The following is a 16,377-nucleotide window of genomic DNA, read 5'->3' on the forward strand; positions in this document are numbered from 1 at the left end:
AACCTGGAAAAAACAAAACCAAGAAAACAGAATTTGGGGGGGGGGATTTATTTTTTATTTTTTTAAAAGCCCTACCAACGTGACTGCACTTTAGAGTGTGTCATCCTGCAGCACAGCATTGTGGGGGAAGTTGAGGTCAGGCCCAATATTGTCTATGCACCCAGGAGGGAAAGAGGTTGGGCCATCCTAGAAATGTTTTACAGTAACATAAAAGCGTCTGCTAAAATTTGATATATTATCTAAATCGACTTACAGTCATGCGTGAATACATTTCTACGTATGGACGGTCCCTGGAACTGAACCCACTATCCTGGTGTTGCAATGCTCTCCCAAGATGCATCACAGGGCTATAGATGCTTTGTGAAGCCTCAATTTAATATGTTATAAGGCCTTTATTAAGCTTATACCACCCTTTATAAAGCACAGGTTTATGTCATATTTGACATAGTGTGTTATGTGACACAGTTATGAACCCTTTATAAAGCATGACATAGGGTTATAGATGATTTGTTTATGAAGGCTTTATGAAGCCCCCCCCCCCCCCCGTGTTGCACAGCGGTCTAAGGCACTGCGTCTCAGTGTTGGAGGCGTCACTACAGACCCTGGTTCAGCGGTCTAAGGCACCGCATCTCAGTGCTAGAGACGTCATTACAGACACCCCGGTTCGAATCCAGGCTGTATAACAACTGGCCGTGATTGTGAGTCCCATAGGGCGGCGCTCAATTGGCCCAGCGTCGTCCGTGTTTTGTCCTGTGTAGGCCGTCATTGTAAATAAGAATTTGTTCTTAACTGACTTGCCTTGTTAAATAAAACAATTTATTAATTCATTAATAAGCTGCACGTCATTTAAAGCTGGACTGAAAAAGGGACAACCTACGACTGATATATCTGGCTACCCTGGACCCTATTGACTACGTTAAGCTTTTGGTAGCTCTTGACTTCCCCACTGTATGATGTCGCTAATCGGTTGACCTTATCCCTCTTCCTGTGTTGGGGAAAAAAGGGTCTTGTCTTGTAACTCCGTCGGTCGTCACTAGTTATCACAGCCACAAAGTCATAATTAGGGCTAAACCCTGCCTATTTCTACAATTTCTATTATTTTTAAAACTAACTTTAACTCTAACTACACTCCTAACCTTATACCTGTCCTTAAATGAAGACCAAAAAGCATATTTTTTGTTTTCATATATTTTTACGATATAGCCAATTTTGACTCTGTGGCTGCTGTATCTAGTGATAACCAACCCTGTCTGCCTATTGGCCGAGGCCCTTGTCACTCGCTGTCTGCCTATTGGCCAAGGCCCTTGTCACTCCCTGTCTGCCTATTGGCCAAGCTCCTCAGTCATGTGCCAGCTGTTGTCCCAAGTCACCTGATCATAAGAGCTGTACATCAGATAAGCCACGCAAGCTTCCACAGCAGACACCCTCCCATCGATGCTCCAGTCCCATCGCTGCTCCAGTCCCATCGATGCTCCAGTCCCATCGCTGCTCCAGTCCCATCGCTGCCCCAGTCCCATCGCTGCCCCAGTCCCATCGCTGCCCCAGTCCCATCGCTGCCCCAGTCCCATCGCTGCCCCAGTCCCATCGCTGCCCCAGTCCCATCGCTGCCCCAGTCCCATCGCTGCCCCAGTCCCATCGCTGCTCCAGTCCCATCGCTGCTCCAGTCCCATCGCTGCTCCAGTCCCATCGCTGCCCCAGTCCCAGTGCTGCCCCAGTCCCATTGCTGCCCCAGTCCCATTGCTGCCCCAGTCCCATCGCTGCCCCAGTCCCATCGCTGCCCCAGTCCCATCGCTGCTCCAGTCCCAGCTAACACCCTCCCATCGCTGCTCCAGTCCCATCGCTGCTCCAGTCCCATCGCTGCTCCAGTCCCAGCGCTGCCCCAGTCCCATCGCTGCTCCAGTCCCATCGCTGCCCCAGTCCCAGCTAACACCCTCCCATCGCTGCTCCAGTCCCATCGCTGCTCCAGTCCCATCGCTGCTCCAGTCCCAGCGCTGCCCCAGTCCCATCGCTGCCCCAGTCCCATCGCTGCCCCAGTCCCATCGCTGCCCCAGTCCCATCGCTGCCCCAGTCCCATCGCTGCTCCAGTCCCAGCGCTGCCCCAGTCCCATCGCTGCTCCAGTCCCATCGCTGCTCCAGTCCCAGCGCTGCCCCAGTCCCATCGCTGCTCCAGTCCCATCGCTGCCCCAGTCCCAGCTAACACCCTCCCATCGCTGCTCCAGTCCCATCGCTGCTCCAGTCCCATCGCTGCTCCAGTCCCAGCGCTGCCCCAGTCCCATCGCTGCCCCAGTCCCATCGCTGCCCCAGTCCCATCGCTGCCCCAGTCCCATCGCTGCCCCAGTCCCATCGCTGCCCCAGTCCCATCGCTGCCCCAGTCCCATCGCTGCCCCAGTCCCATCGCTGCCCCAGTCCCAGCAGACACTCTCCAAGGGCTGCCCCTACAGTTTATCATCCCTGTCTGCTTGTGTCTATCGGCCCTGTCTGCTTGTGTCTATCGGCCCTGTCTGCTTGTGTCTACCGGCCCTGTCTGCTTGTGTCTACCGGCCCTGTCTGCTTGTGTCTACCGGCCCTGTCTGCTTGTGTCTATCGGCCCTGTCTGCTTGTGTCTACCGGCCCTGTCTGCTTGTGTCTACCGGCCCTGTCTGCTTGTGTCTACCGGCCCTGTCTGCTTGTGTCTACCGGCCCTGTCTGCTTGTGTCTACCGGCCCTGTCTGCTTGTGTCTATCGGCCCTGTCTGCTTGTGTCTACCGGCCCTGTCTGCTTGTGTCTACCGGCCCTGTCTGCTTGTGTCTACCGGCCCTGTCTGCTTGTGTCTACCGGCCCTGTCTGCTTGTGTCTACCGGCCCTGTCTGCTTGTGTCTACCGGCCCTGTCTGCTTGTGTCTACCGGCCCTGTCTGCTTGTGTCTACCGGCCCTGTCTGCTTGTGTCTACCGGCCCTGTCTGCTTGTGTCTACCGGCCCTGTCTGCTTGTGTCTACCGGCCCTGTCTGCTTGTGTCTACCGGCCCTGTCTGCTTGTCTACCGGCCCTGTCTGCTTGTCTACCGGCCCTGTCTGCTTGTGTCTACCGGCCCTGTCTGCTTGTGTCTACCGGCCCTGTCTGCTTGTGTCTACCGGCCCTGTCTGCTTGTGTCTATCACCACCAAGCTTTAGTTTGTTTGCGTTCTAATACACTCACTGTTTGAGTGCGTTCGAAGACCGTCTTCATCCGTTTTGTTTCATACTGCACGCAAGGGTTGTTGTTTATCTTCATAGTTTACCAATGACATCTGTGGGAAAACTCCATCTTCTTTCAGATAAATTGATCCTTGGAGCTGGATTATCTAGCTGAAAGGAAATGGGCTTCTCTCCACAGCATCCTTGTTCACTTTACTGTCTTGTCTGTTGTACTGTAATACTCATCTTTAGGGTAACGTCTGTGTGTTGTAACGTCTCTGTGTGTTGTAACGTCTCTGTGTGTTGTAACGTCTCTGTGTTGTAACGTCTGTGTGTGTTGTAACGTCTGTGTGTTGTAACGTCTGTGTGTTGTAACGTCTCTGTGTGTTGTAACGTCTGTGTGTTGTAACGTCTCTGTGTGTTGTAACGTCTGTGTGTTGTAACGTCTGTGTGTTGTAACGTCTCTGTGTTGTAACGTCTGTGTGTCTTAACGTCTGTGTGTCTTAACGTCTGTGTGTCTTAACGTCTGTGTGTGTTGTAACGTCTGTGTTGTAACGTCTGTGTGTGTTGTAACGTCTGTGTGTGTTGTAACGTCTGTGTGTGTTGTAACGTCTGTGTGTGTTGTAACGTCTGTGTGTCTTAACGTCTGTGTGTCTTAACGTCTGTGTGTCTTAACGTCTGTGTGTCGTAACGTCTGTGTGTCGTAACGTCTCTGTGTCGTAACGTCTCTGTGTCGTAACGTCTGTGTGTCGTAACGTCTGTGTGTCGTAACGTCTGTGTGTCGTAACGTCTGTGTGTCGTAACGTCTGTGTGTCGTAACGTCTCTGTGTCGTAACGTCTCTGTGTCGTAACGTCTGTGTCTCGTAACGTCTGTGTCTCGTAACGTCTGTGTGTTGTAACGTCTGTGTGTTGTAACGTCTGTGTGTGTTGTAACGTCTGTGTGTTGTAACGTCTCTGTGTGTTGTAACGTCTCTGTGTGTTGTAACGTCTCTGTGTGTTGTAACGTCTCTGTGTGTTGTAACGTCTCTGTGTGTCGTAACGTCTCTGTGTGTCGTAACGTCTCTGTGTGTCGTAACGTCTCTGTGTGTCGTAACGTCTCTGTGTGTCGTAACGTCTCTGTGTGTCGTAACGTCTCTGTGTGTCGTAACGTCTCTGTGTTGTAATGTCTCTGTGTGTTGTAACGTCTCTGTGGGTTTTATGTTGTAATGTCTCTGTGTGTTGTAACGTCTCTGTGTGTTGTAACGTCTCTGTGTTGTAACGTCTCTGTGTTGTAACATCTCTGTGTTGTAATGTCTCTGTGGGTTTTATGTTGTAATGTCTCTGTGTGTTGTAACGTCTCTGTGTGTTGTAACGTCTCTGTGTTGTAACGGCTCTGTGTTGTAACGGCTCTGTGTTGTAACGGCTCTGTGGGTTTTATGTTGTAACGTCTCTGTGTGTTGTAACGTCTCTGTGTGTTGTAACGTCTCTGTGTTGTAACGTCTCTGTGTTGTAACGTCTCTGTGTTGTAACGTCTCTGTGTTGTAACGTCTCTGTGGGTTTTATGTTGTAACGTCTCTGTGTGTTGTAACGTCTCTGTGTGTTGTAACGTCTCTGTGTGTTGTAACGTCTCTGTGTTGTAACGTCTCTGTGTTGTAACGGCTCTGTGTTGTAACGGCTCTGTGTTGTAACGGCTCTGTGGGTTTTATGTTGTAACGTCTCTGTGTGTTGTAACGTCTCTGTGTGTTGTAACGTCTCTGTGTTGTAACGTCTCTGTGTTGTAACGTCTCTGTGTTGTAACGTCTCTGTGTTGTAACGTCTCTGTGGGTTTTATGTTGTAACGTCTCTGTGTGTTGTAACGTCTCTGTGTGTTGTAACGTCTCTGTGTGTTGTAACGTCTCTGTGTTGTAACGTCTCTGTGTTGTAACGGCTCTGTGTTGTAACGGCTCTGTGGGTTTTATGTTGTAACGTCTCTGTGTGTTGTAACGTCTCTGTGTGTTGTAACGTCTCTGTGTTGTAACGTCTCTGTGTTGTAACGTCTCTGTGTTGTAACGTCTCTGTGGGTTTTATGTTGTAATGTCTCTGTGTGTTGTAACGTCTCTGTGTGTTGTAACGTCTCTGTGTGTTGTAACGTCTCTGTGTTGTAACGTCTCTGTGTTGTAACGTCTCTGTGTTGTAACGGCTCTGTGGGTTTTATGTTGTAACGTCTCTGTGTGTTGTAACGTCTCTGTGTTGTAACGTCTCTGTGTTGTAACGTCTCTGTGTTGTAACGTCTCTGTGTTGTAACGTCTCTGTGTCGTAACGTCTCTGTGTTGTAACGTCTCTGTGTCGTAACGTCTCTGTGTGTTGTAACGTCTGTGTGTCGTAACGTCTCTGTGTGTCGTAACGTCTCTGTGTTGTAACGTCTCTGTGTGTTTTATGTTGTAATGTCTCTGTGTGTTGTAACGTCTCTGTGTTGTAACGTCTCTGTGTTGTAACGTCTCTGTGTTGTAACGTCTCTGTGTTGTAACGGCTCTGTGGGTTTTATGTTGTAACGTCTCTGTGTGTTGTAACGTCTCTGTGTGTTGTAACGTCTCTGTGTTGTAACGTCTCTGTGTTGTAACGTCTCTGTGTCGTAACGTCTCTGTGTGTTGTAACGTCTGTGTGTTGTAACGTCTCTGTGTGTCGTAACGTCTCTGTGTTGTAACGTCTCTGTGTGTTTTATGTTGTAATGTCTCTGTGTGTTGTAACGTCTCTGTGTGTTGTAACGTCTCTGTGTTGTAACGTCTGTGGGTTTTATGTTGTAACGTCTCTGTGGGTTTTATGTTGTAATGTCTCTGTGTTGTAATGTCTCTGTGTTGTAACGTCTCTGTGTGTTGTAACGTCTCTGTGGGTTTTATGTTGTAACGTCTCTGTGTTGTAATGTCTCTGTGTGTTGTAACGTCTCTGTGTTGTAACGTCTCTGTGGGTTTTATGTTGTAACGTCTCTGTGTTGTAACGTCTCTGTGGGTTTTATGTTGTAATGTCCTTCCTTCCTCTTGGTTGCAGAAGTGGAACTCCGTCTCCCAAGAGAACGTTGACGACTCGGTCGCCTGCCATCAGAGGAAGCAGAGACCGGTTCACTGGAGAGTCCTACACCGTGTTAGGTAAACGTGCGCGCGCAAAACACACACAAAGGAATGTAGCAGAGACAGGTTCACAAGAGAGTCCTACACTGCTAGGTAGGTAAACACAACATTAACACATCGCTGTGTTAGGTAGATAAATGCTACCAACCTTATAGCACTCACATCGGTAGCTATGAATTGCTTAGAAAGGCTGGTCATGCCTCACATCATCACCATCATCCTAGAAACCCTAGACCCGCTCCAATTAGCATACCACGTCAGTGGACTACAGGAAACGGAGGGGCGAGCACGCCCCCGTCCACATCGATGGGGCTGTAGTGGAGTGGTTCGAGAGCATTAAGTTCCTTGGTGTCCACTAGGGTTGCACATTTTGAGGAATATTCAGAGGTAGAAACTTTCCATGGGAATTAACGGAAATATATGCAAATTGCAATATTAATACCATTTAAATGTTGATGTTTTTTGCATTGGATATATTTATGGAAACATAAAACTTTTACCTTTATTATAAGTAGACATAATTGCAAATGATTAAATCCTTCTAATATAATTTAAAAAAACAATTTAGTTAGGAATTGAACTGTAATTAAATGAGTTGACTCTTCACATGGGATGATTTCACTGAACAACAAAAGAAAGGGAATATTGATCCCCAATGATCCATCTCATCTCCCAAAAACGTTTTCAACATACATCTGTAAAATGATAGTCTAGAAACTAAAGCTTTGGTTGTCTTCCTCTCAGGCTTCCATGTCTTCTCCCTGGACCTCTTCAATGTCCACCTCTTGAACATCAGACTCTGAGGCCTCATCGTCACTGTCACTTTACAACCTTGTTGAGGATGGCTCGTTGTCAGGCTCAAAAAGCCTCAAATTCGCCCGGATAGACAATTTGTCAATCCTTGTATTGGTCAGCCTGTTGCGTGTTTTGGTGTGTGTGTTCCCAAACAAGGACCAGTTGCGCTCTGAGGCGGCTGATGTTGGTGGGATTTGGAGGATGATGGAGGCAACAGGGGAAAGAGCCTCAGATCCACAAAGTCCCTTCCACCAGGTGGCTGATGAGATATGTTGGCACGACTGCCATATTGCATCTCCATCCCAAAGCCCGTGCTTGGAAGTGTACTTGGCCAGACTGCCAAGAACCTTGCCCTCATCCAGGCCAAGGTGGCAAGACACGGTAGTGATGACACCATAGGCCTTGTTGATCTCTGCACCAGACAGGATGCTCTTGCCAGCATACTTGGGGGTCCAACATGTACGCTGCGGTGTGTATGGGCTTCAGGCAGAAGTCTTCACGCTTTTGGATGTATTTTAGAACTGCAGTTTCCTCTGCTTGGAGCAACAGTGAAGTGGGCAGGGCAGTACGGATTTCTTCTTTTACATCTGCAAGCAGAGTCTGAACATCAGACAGGATGGCATTGTCTCCCTCAATCCGTGCAATGCCTACTGCTGTAGATTTCAGGAGTTTCAGGCCGCTTACCACTCTCTCCCAAAATACATCATCCAGGAGGATCCTCTTGATGGGGCTGTCCATATCGGCAGACAGTGATATGGCCATTTCTTGGAGAGACTCCTTCCCCTCCAGGAGACTGTCAAACATGATGTCAACACCACCCCAACGGGTGTTGCTGGGCAGCTTCAATGTGGTGCTCTTATTCTTCTCACTTTGCTTGGTGAGGTAGATTGCTGCTATAACTTTATGACCCTTCACATACCTGACCATTTCCTTGGCTCTCTTGTAGAGTGTATCCATTGTTTTCAGTGCCATGATATGTCCTTGAGGAGCATATTCAATGCATGAGCAGCACAGCCAATGGGTGTGATGTGAGGGTAGGACTCCTCCACTTTAGACCAAGCAGCCTTCATGTTCACAGCCTTGTCTGTCACCAGTGCAAATACCTTCTGTGGTCCACTGTTTGGATGGTGTATCAATACACCCAGTCACTACAAAGATAAAGGCATCCTTCCTAACTCAGTTGCTGGAGAGGAAGGAAACCGCTCAGAGATTTCACCATGAGGCCAATGGTGACTTTAAAACAGTTACAGAGTTTAATGGCTGTGATTGGAGAACACTGAGGATGGATCAACAACATTGTAGCTACTCCACAATACTAACCTAAATGACAGAGTGAAAAAATATAGAATATCAAAAATATTCTAAAACATGCATCCTGTTTGCAACAAGGCACTAAGGTAATACTGCAAAAAATGTGGCAAAGCAATTAACTTTTTGTCCTGAATACAAAGTGTGATGTTTGGAGCCAATCCAACGCATTACCGAGTACCACTCTCCATATTTTCAAGCATATTGGTGGCTGCATCATGTTATGGGTATGCTTGTAATCATTAAGGACTGGGGAGTTTCAGGATAAAAAAATAAATAAATGGGATCAAATCAAACATTATTTGCCACATGTGCCGAATACAACAAGTGTAGACCTTACCGTTAAATGCTTACTTACAAACACTTAACCAACAGTGCATTTCAAAAATATTTACCAAATAAACTAAATATACAAATAATAGAAAGTAACACAAAATAACAATGATGAGGCTATATACAGGGGGTACCGGTACTGAGTCAGTGTGGAGGTTATATACAGGGGGTACCGGTACAGAGTCAGTGTGTGGGGGTACAGGTTAGTTGAGGTAATTTGTACATGTAGGTGAAGTGACTATGTATAGATAATAAACAGCGAGTAGCAACAGTGTACAAAACAAATGGAGGGGGGGGGGGTGTCAATGTAAATAGTCCGGTGGCCATTTGATTAATTGTTCAGCAGTCTTATGGCTTGGGGGTAGAAGTTAAGGAGCCTTTTGGTCCTTGACTTGGCACTCCAGTACCGCTTGCCGTGCGGTAGCAAAGAAAACAATATGACTTGGGTGACTGGAGTGTCTGACAATTTTATGGGCTTTCCTCTGACACCACATATTATATAGGTCCTGGATGGCAGGAAGCTTGGCCCCAGTGATGTATTGGGCCGTACACATTACCCTCTGTAGCACCTCACTGTCAGATACCGAGCAGTTGCCATACCAGGCAGTGATTCAACCATTCAGGATGCTCTCGATGGTGCAGCTGTAGAACTTTTTGGAGGATCTGGGGACCCATGCCAAATCTTTTCAGTCTCCTGAGGGGGAATAGGCATTGTCGTGCCCTCTTCACGACTGTCTTGGTATGTTTGGACCATGACAGTTCGTTGGTGATGTGGACCTGCTCCACTACAGCCCCGTTGATGTTAATGGGGGCCTGTTCAGCCCTCCTTTTCCTGTAGTCCACAATCAGCTCCTTTGTCTTGCTCACATTGAGGGAGATGTTGTTGTCCTGGCACGACACTGGCAGTTCTCTGACCTCCCTATAGGCTGGCTCATCATTGTCGGTGATCAGGCCTACCACTGTTGTGTCGTCGGCAAACTTAATGATGGTGTTGGATTCGTGATTGGCCATGCAGTCGTGGGGGAACAGGGAGTACAGGAGGGGACTAAGTACACAACCCTGAGGGGCCCCCGTGTTGAGGATCAGCGTGGCAGACGTGTTATTGCCTACCTTTACCACCTGTGGGCAGCCCATCAGGAAGTCCAGGATCCAGTTGTAGAGGGAGGTGTTTAGTCCCAGGGTCCTTAGCTTAGTGATGAGCTTTGTGGGCACTATGGTGTTGAACGCTGAGCTGTAGTTAATAAACAGTATTCTCACATAGGTGTTCCTTTTGTCCAGGTGGGAAAGGGCAGTGTGGAGTGCGATTGAGATTGTGTCATCTGTGGATCTGTGGGGGCGGCATGCAAATTGGAGTGGGTCTAGGGTATCCAGGGTGATGCTGTTGTGATCCATGACCAGCCTTTCAAAGCACATCATGGCTACCGACGTGAGTGCTACGGAGCGAAAAAAATATATAAAAAATAAATCACAGGCAAAATCCTAGAGGAAAACCTGGTGCAGTCTGCCTGCTTTCCACCAGACACTGGGAGATAGATTCAGAAGGAAAATATCCGAAAACACAAGGCCAAATCTACACTGGAGTTGCTTACCAAGAAGACGGTGAATGTTCCTGAGTGGCCAAGTTACAGTTTTGACTTAAATCTGCTTGAAAATCTATGGCAAGACTTCAAAATGGTTGTCTAGCAATGATCAACAACCAATTTGACAGAGCTTACACCTACTACAGAGATTACACCTACTATAGAACTAAACAGCATGTTAAATATGTCTGGTAAACCAGTCCATAGAGTATTTGGGTGTCTTGAGACACACATTTTACATTTTAGTCATTTAGCAGACGCTCTTATCCAGAGCGACTTACAGTAGTGAATGCATACATTTCATACATTTTTTTTATTTTATTTTTCCATACTGGTCCCCCGTGGGAATCGAACCCACAACCCTGGCGTTGCAAACACCATGCTCTACCCACGTAATATAGTCATTAGTGGTGTGTTGTCACTGTCAGATGTTTAATAAGTGAGGACACTAGGTGCTGCTCTGTCATGTTCAACAGGGTTTTCCTGTTACTGTATATTGCAGTGTTTTGGGTGTCGGTGTTTGTTCACTCCCAAGGGATTGAAAACATTTCCTGTCCTCCACACCCAGATATAACATGACAATATAATAATATTCTATCCACTCCCAAGAGACACCAGCAAAGGAAAAACACTATGCAATTCTGTGTAGTGATTGATTCAAAATGTCCTGTCTGTCCTCTCTAGGCCCCTGCCAGGTATTATGTAAGACGTTATAATAACATAGTGTCCACCCACCAGGTGACACCCAACATTCAAGTTGTGTAGTTTGCTCTGTCTGTCAAGGGATTGATAAGCCTTCATGTTTCTCCACTACCCACCCAGGTGATACCAGTATGGACTGTGGTCAACACTACTGGGAGGTGAAAGCCCTTAAAGACTGTAAGTCCTATAGTGTTGGGGTCTCCTACAGAAACCTGGGAAAGTTTGACCAGCTGGGAAAGACCAACACTACCTGGTGTATCCACATCAACAACTGGCTGCAGGCTTCCTTCGCTGCCAAGCACAACAACAAGGCCAAGAACCTGGACGGCACCGTACCTGATCGCATCGGAGTCTTCTGTGACCTGGACTCAGGTGGGTTGATGTTAGAGACACGTAGGTAACCACACCTGGGTTCAAATATTATTTTAAATATTTCAGATACTTTGAGTACTTGCTTTAGCGTGCCATGAGATGGCAGATAGGTGGTGTTTACACTTTGGGGACTATTTAGTTGGTTACGTTTCGGCAGGAAAGCTCAGTCAAGCACAGCTAAAGTATTAGGAGCTAGCAGACGTTGTTAATCCATACATGTTATGCAGCTTGGACTCGTTGTTGATACATACATTTTATGCAGGTAGGATCCGTTGTTGATCCATACATTTTATGCAACTTGGACTCGTTGTTGATCCATACATGTTATGCAGGTAGGACTCGTTGTTGATCCATACATGTTATGCAGGTAGGACTCATTGTTGATCCATACATTTTATGCAGGTAGGGGCTGTTGTTGATCCATACATGTTATGCAGCTTGGACTCGTTGTTGATCCATACATGTTATGCAGGTAGGAGCCGTTGTTGATCCATACATGTTATGCAGGTATACCTGTGGTATCCTGTACTGACAATTTCACCAACTGAGTTACAAGGCGGGTCCTCATTGTTCTACACGTACAGATTGGTGTGTTTTACAGTCAGTCAGGGTGGAAATACCAAATCCCTCAGGCACCGGCGACCCGTGACACGTAGACATAGGCCATCGGATACGGCCATATTGGATTTCATCCCTCTTCCCCCAGGAAATGATTACAAACTAGGCTTGTCTCCTCTGAGTATCAGAAGACACTTTTCACCGTGCTCTCTCTGTGCTTGAAGTGACGTGGATACAGTAGTTTGAATTCTGTTTTGTTTTCTCTTGGTCTTCCTCAGGACAACTGTCCTTCTACAACGCTGAAACTAAGCAGTTGATCCACACGTTCAAGGCTAAGTTTAGCCAACCTGTAGTACCAGCCTTCATGGTAAGTTTTGTCTGTATTACGGTTGATATTCTTGTCTTACCTGTACTTTATACCACCTGCCTGTCCTCAAGACCTAGATAACACCAGAGAACTTGTCCTGCCTTTCTTGAACTAACAGTCGTACTTGTCTTTTCTAACTAGCACTGACGTTGCTGAAGAAATGTACTTACTGTGACTAATATCTGGTTGTCCCACCTTTCTGTCTCATGATGAATGCACTAACTGTACCGCATCTGCTACGCGGTCTCTCTGCATAAGTCCCAGACTACAGGTCCACAGGTCACAGGCTAACTCAGTCCCAGACTACAGGTCACAGGCTAACTCAGTCCCAGACCACAGGTCACAGGCTAGTTCAGTCCCAGACCACAGGTCCATAGGTCACAGGCCAACTCAGTCTTAACTAGTTACGAGGCCGGAGTTCTGGATTTAACTAGTTACGAGGCAGGAGGTCTGGATTTAACTAGTTACGAGGCAGGAGGTCTGGATTTAACTAGTTACGAGGCAGGAGGTCTGGATTTAACTAGTTACGAGGCCGGAGGTCTGGATTTAACTAGTTACCAGGCAGGAGGTCTGGGTTTAACTAGTTACGAGGCTGGAGGTCTGGATTTTACTCAGATCTAATTTAGACCACTAACTTCACATTTCATCTTTACCAAAACATTCTCTTTGACCTGGACATTTTCCACACGACGTACAATATGCAAACATCAAGCACGTACTAGGAAAACTCTTAAAAGTTACAATGTTTTCGTTATAACGTCGTCCACTAACTTTTAATAGCATAACAAAAACAACATTAATTTTCATATTCCATCTATCGTCATGACCACCATTGTGGCTGACGAAAACTATTGTCCCAAAGTCCATTTATTGCATGTTAATGTTCTGAGGTGGGTTCTCCATAGTGAGAGGACAAAGGAATTTTGTCTGCTGCCTTAGTTTTACAATGGGCGTGAGGTGTCCTAAACCCCACATTTCCATACCTCTCCATCTCTTCCCCTCTGGTGGGTGTGAGAGATCTCTCTGTAGGATTGTGGTCCACGGTAACCTGACCCGAGCAGGCCAGTCAATGACATGTGTGTTGTTTGTTATCTACAGGTATAATGTAGGGGACTATGATAGAGGTTTTGTATTCATGTGTTGTGTTCCAGGTATGGTGTGGAGGACTGAGCCTCAGTACAGGTATGCAGGTCCCCAGTGGAGTCAAGAGTTTCCAGAAGACTGAGAACGGCCTGGGAGGTTCAAACAGCAGCCTCAACAGCATGGCCCAGTAGCCCACACTGGCTGCGTCTGGAACAGCACCCTATTCCCTAGAACCCTCTAACTCAACTCTGGAGCTCCAAGACAGTTACACTGCGTTTTTTTCATTGTTCTCCTCTAATCAGGGACTGATTTAGACCTGGGACACCAGGTGGGCGATTCCACCTCTAATCAGGGACTGATTTAGACCTGGGACACCAGGTGGGTGATTCCCCCTCTAATCAGGGACTGATTTAGACCTGGGACACCAGGTGGGTGATTCCCCCTCTAATCAGGGCCTGATTTAGACCTGGGACACCAGGTGGGTGATTCCCCCTCTAATCAGGGACTGATTTAGACCTGGGACACCAGGTGGGGGATTCCCCCTCTAATCAGGGACTGATTTAGACCTGGGACACCAGGTGGGTGATTCTCCTATAATCAGGGACTGATTTAGACCTGGGACACCAGGTGGGTGATTCCCCCTCTAATCAGGGACTGATTTAGACCTGGGACACCAGGTGGGTGCAATAACGATCAGGTACAACAGAAACCCTGCAGGCTCCGGACCTCGTGGGGTCAGAGTTCAAACCCCTGACCTCGTGGGGTCAGAGTTCAATACCCCTCCTCTATAGGCACTATATAAGGAATAGGGTGCCATTTCGGACGCAACCAATAATTAACTGAACTCGCTCCTGTTCTGACTTCCTGCTTCCTTTGCAAGTACAATCCCTTCCTGTTCTTGATCTGTCAGTCAACCCAGAGCCGCCCCAACGCATGAGAAACACTGAGCCTTTTTTCCTCTGCCTGGCGCTAGAAGAAACCAAACCAGCCTAGCCTTCCCTCCTCACAGTTTAACCAAGCAGCTCTACAGACCCTTTAAGGGAATGAAGATCTAGACCCCGTAGTGCACAACAATAACCCAGCTGCAGCATTAGGGGTTAGGGGAACCCTCTTAACCATGTTCCAGATCCCTTAGGGAAATCGAACAACCATAGGATTCTCATTCTCTATCGGGAATGCAAGATGTTTAAAATCAGGGAATAGACCAGTGCTTTTCTCCCTTGTTTTAGTTAGAATGTTGAGTTTTAGATTCATTCTGTGTGTCTCTGAAGTGTGAAGGTGTGTTTTGGCATGATGAGAAACTCTGTTCATTATTTACCAGCTGTATATTGTCTCCTATATTTGTGTTTTTTTAATGTATGGCAGTATGGCAGTGTGAGTGAATGGCTTAGAAACACTTTCCTCTCTCCTAGAGGCTTCTTTTGGTTTCAACCCTCAGTTTCTTCAGTATGCTACTGAACAAAAGCTTGTCGGAACAGAACTGCAAGTTTACGCTGTTATTCCTGATGATGTAGGGTTGAATGATGGAGGACTTTAGCACAGCGCATGATACTGTATGGTACTGTATGATACTGTATGGTACTGTGTGATACTGTATGGTACTGTGTGGTACTGTATGATACTGCATGGTACTGTGTGGTACTGTGTGGTACTGTGTGATACTGTGTGGTACTGCGTGGTACTGCGTGGTACTGCGTGGTACTGTATGGTACTGCATGGTACTGCGTGGTACTGCGTGGTACTGTATGGTACTGTGTGGTACTGCATGGTACTGTGTGGTACTGTGTGGTACTGTATGGTACTGTGTGGTACTGCATGGTACTGCGTGATACTGTATGGTACTGTGTGGTACTGTGTGATACTGCGTGGTACTGTATGATAAGTAGTGGTGCTATTGATGCAGCTCTTTCTTCTGTTCCTGTGTTCTGCCTGTTAGTTGTGGATAAATCTGCCTCCCAAATGACATCATGTTCTCTGTCTGTCTGTCTGTCTGTCTGTCTGTCTGTCTGTCTGTCTGGTGTTCTTATCCATGTCTGTCTGTCTGTCTGTCTGTCTGTCTTGTGTTCTTATCCATGTCTGTCTGTCTGTCTGTCTGTCTGTCTTGTGTTCTTATCCATGTCTGTCTGTCTTGTGTTCTTATCCATGTCTGTCATTTTTATTCTCCTCAAATAGTGCATCCTCAGTCAGTTTCCTAGGATGCATCCTCAGTCAGTTTCCTATTACTATACCTTAGGATGCATCCTCAGTCAGTGTCCTATTACTGTACCTTAGAATGCATCCTCAGTCAGTTTCCTAGGATGCATCCTCAGTCAGTTTCCTAGGATGCATCCTCAGTCAGTTTCCTAGGATGCATCCTCACTCAGTTTCCTAGGATGCATCCTCACTCAGTTTCCTAGGATGCATCCTCAGTCAGTTTCCTATTACTGTACCTTAGGATGCATCCTCAGTCAGTGTCCTATTACTGTACCTTAGAATGCATCCTCAGTCAGTTTCCTAGGATGCATCCTCAGTCAGTTTCCTAGGATGCATCCTCCCTCAGTTTCCTAGGATGCATCCTCAGTCAGTTTCCTATTACTGTACCTTAGGATGCATCCTCAGTCAGTGTCCTATTACTGTACCTTAGAATGCATCCTCAGTCAGTTTCCTATTACTGTACCTTAGAATGCATCCTCAGTTAGTTTCCTAGGATGCATCCTCAGTCAGTGTCCTATTACTGTACCTTAGGATGCATCCTCAGTCAGTGTCCTATTACTGTACCTTAGAATGCATCCTCAGTCAGTGTCCTATTACTGTACCTTAGAATGCATCCTCAGTCAGTGTCCTATTACTGTACCTTAGAATGCATCCTCAGTCAGTTTCCTAGGATGCATCCTCACTCAGTTTCCTAGGATGCATCCTCAGTCAGTTTCCTATTACTGTACCTTAGGATGCATCCTCAGTCAGTGTCCTATTACTGTACCTTAGAATGCATCCTCAGTCAGTTTCCTAGGATGCATCCTCAGTCAGTTTCCTAGGATGCATCCTCATTCAGTTTCCTAGGATGCA

General features: G+C 46.9%; 1 protein-coding gene across 2 annotated transcripts in view; it reads left to right on the forward strand.

Annotated features, from left to right (window-relative positions):
- The window catches only part of LOC115160175 (FSD1-like protein), a 68,632-nt gene extending 54,929 nt beyond the window's left edge, over positions 1–13,703 (forward strand). The window contains exons 10-13 of one of the 2 annotated variants that reach the window (XM_029710561.1): positions 6,158–6,252; positions 11,073–11,324; positions 12,161–12,249; positions 13,401–13,703. In XM_029710561.1, coding sequence (XP_029566421.1) covers positions 6,158–6,252; positions 11,073–11,324; positions 12,161–12,249; positions 13,401–13,523 — 559 coding nt within the window. In that variant the 3' untranslated portion in view covers positions 13,524–13,703. Of the gene's footprint in view, positions 1–6,154; positions 6,253–11,072; positions 11,325–12,160; positions 12,250–13,400 lie in introns of both variants that reach the window. The other variant, XM_029710560.1, reaches the window with a different exon arrangement.
- Positions 13,704–16,377: the final 2,674 nt, after the last annotated feature.

The sequence above is a fragment of the Salmo trutta genome, chromosome 23 (genome assembly GCF_901001165.1).
Source record: "Salmo trutta chromosome 23, fSalTru1.1, whole genome shotgun sequence".
NCBI classification, from domain to species: domain Eukaryota; kingdom Metazoa; phylum Chordata; class Actinopteri; order Salmoniformes; family Salmonidae; genus Salmo; species Salmo trutta.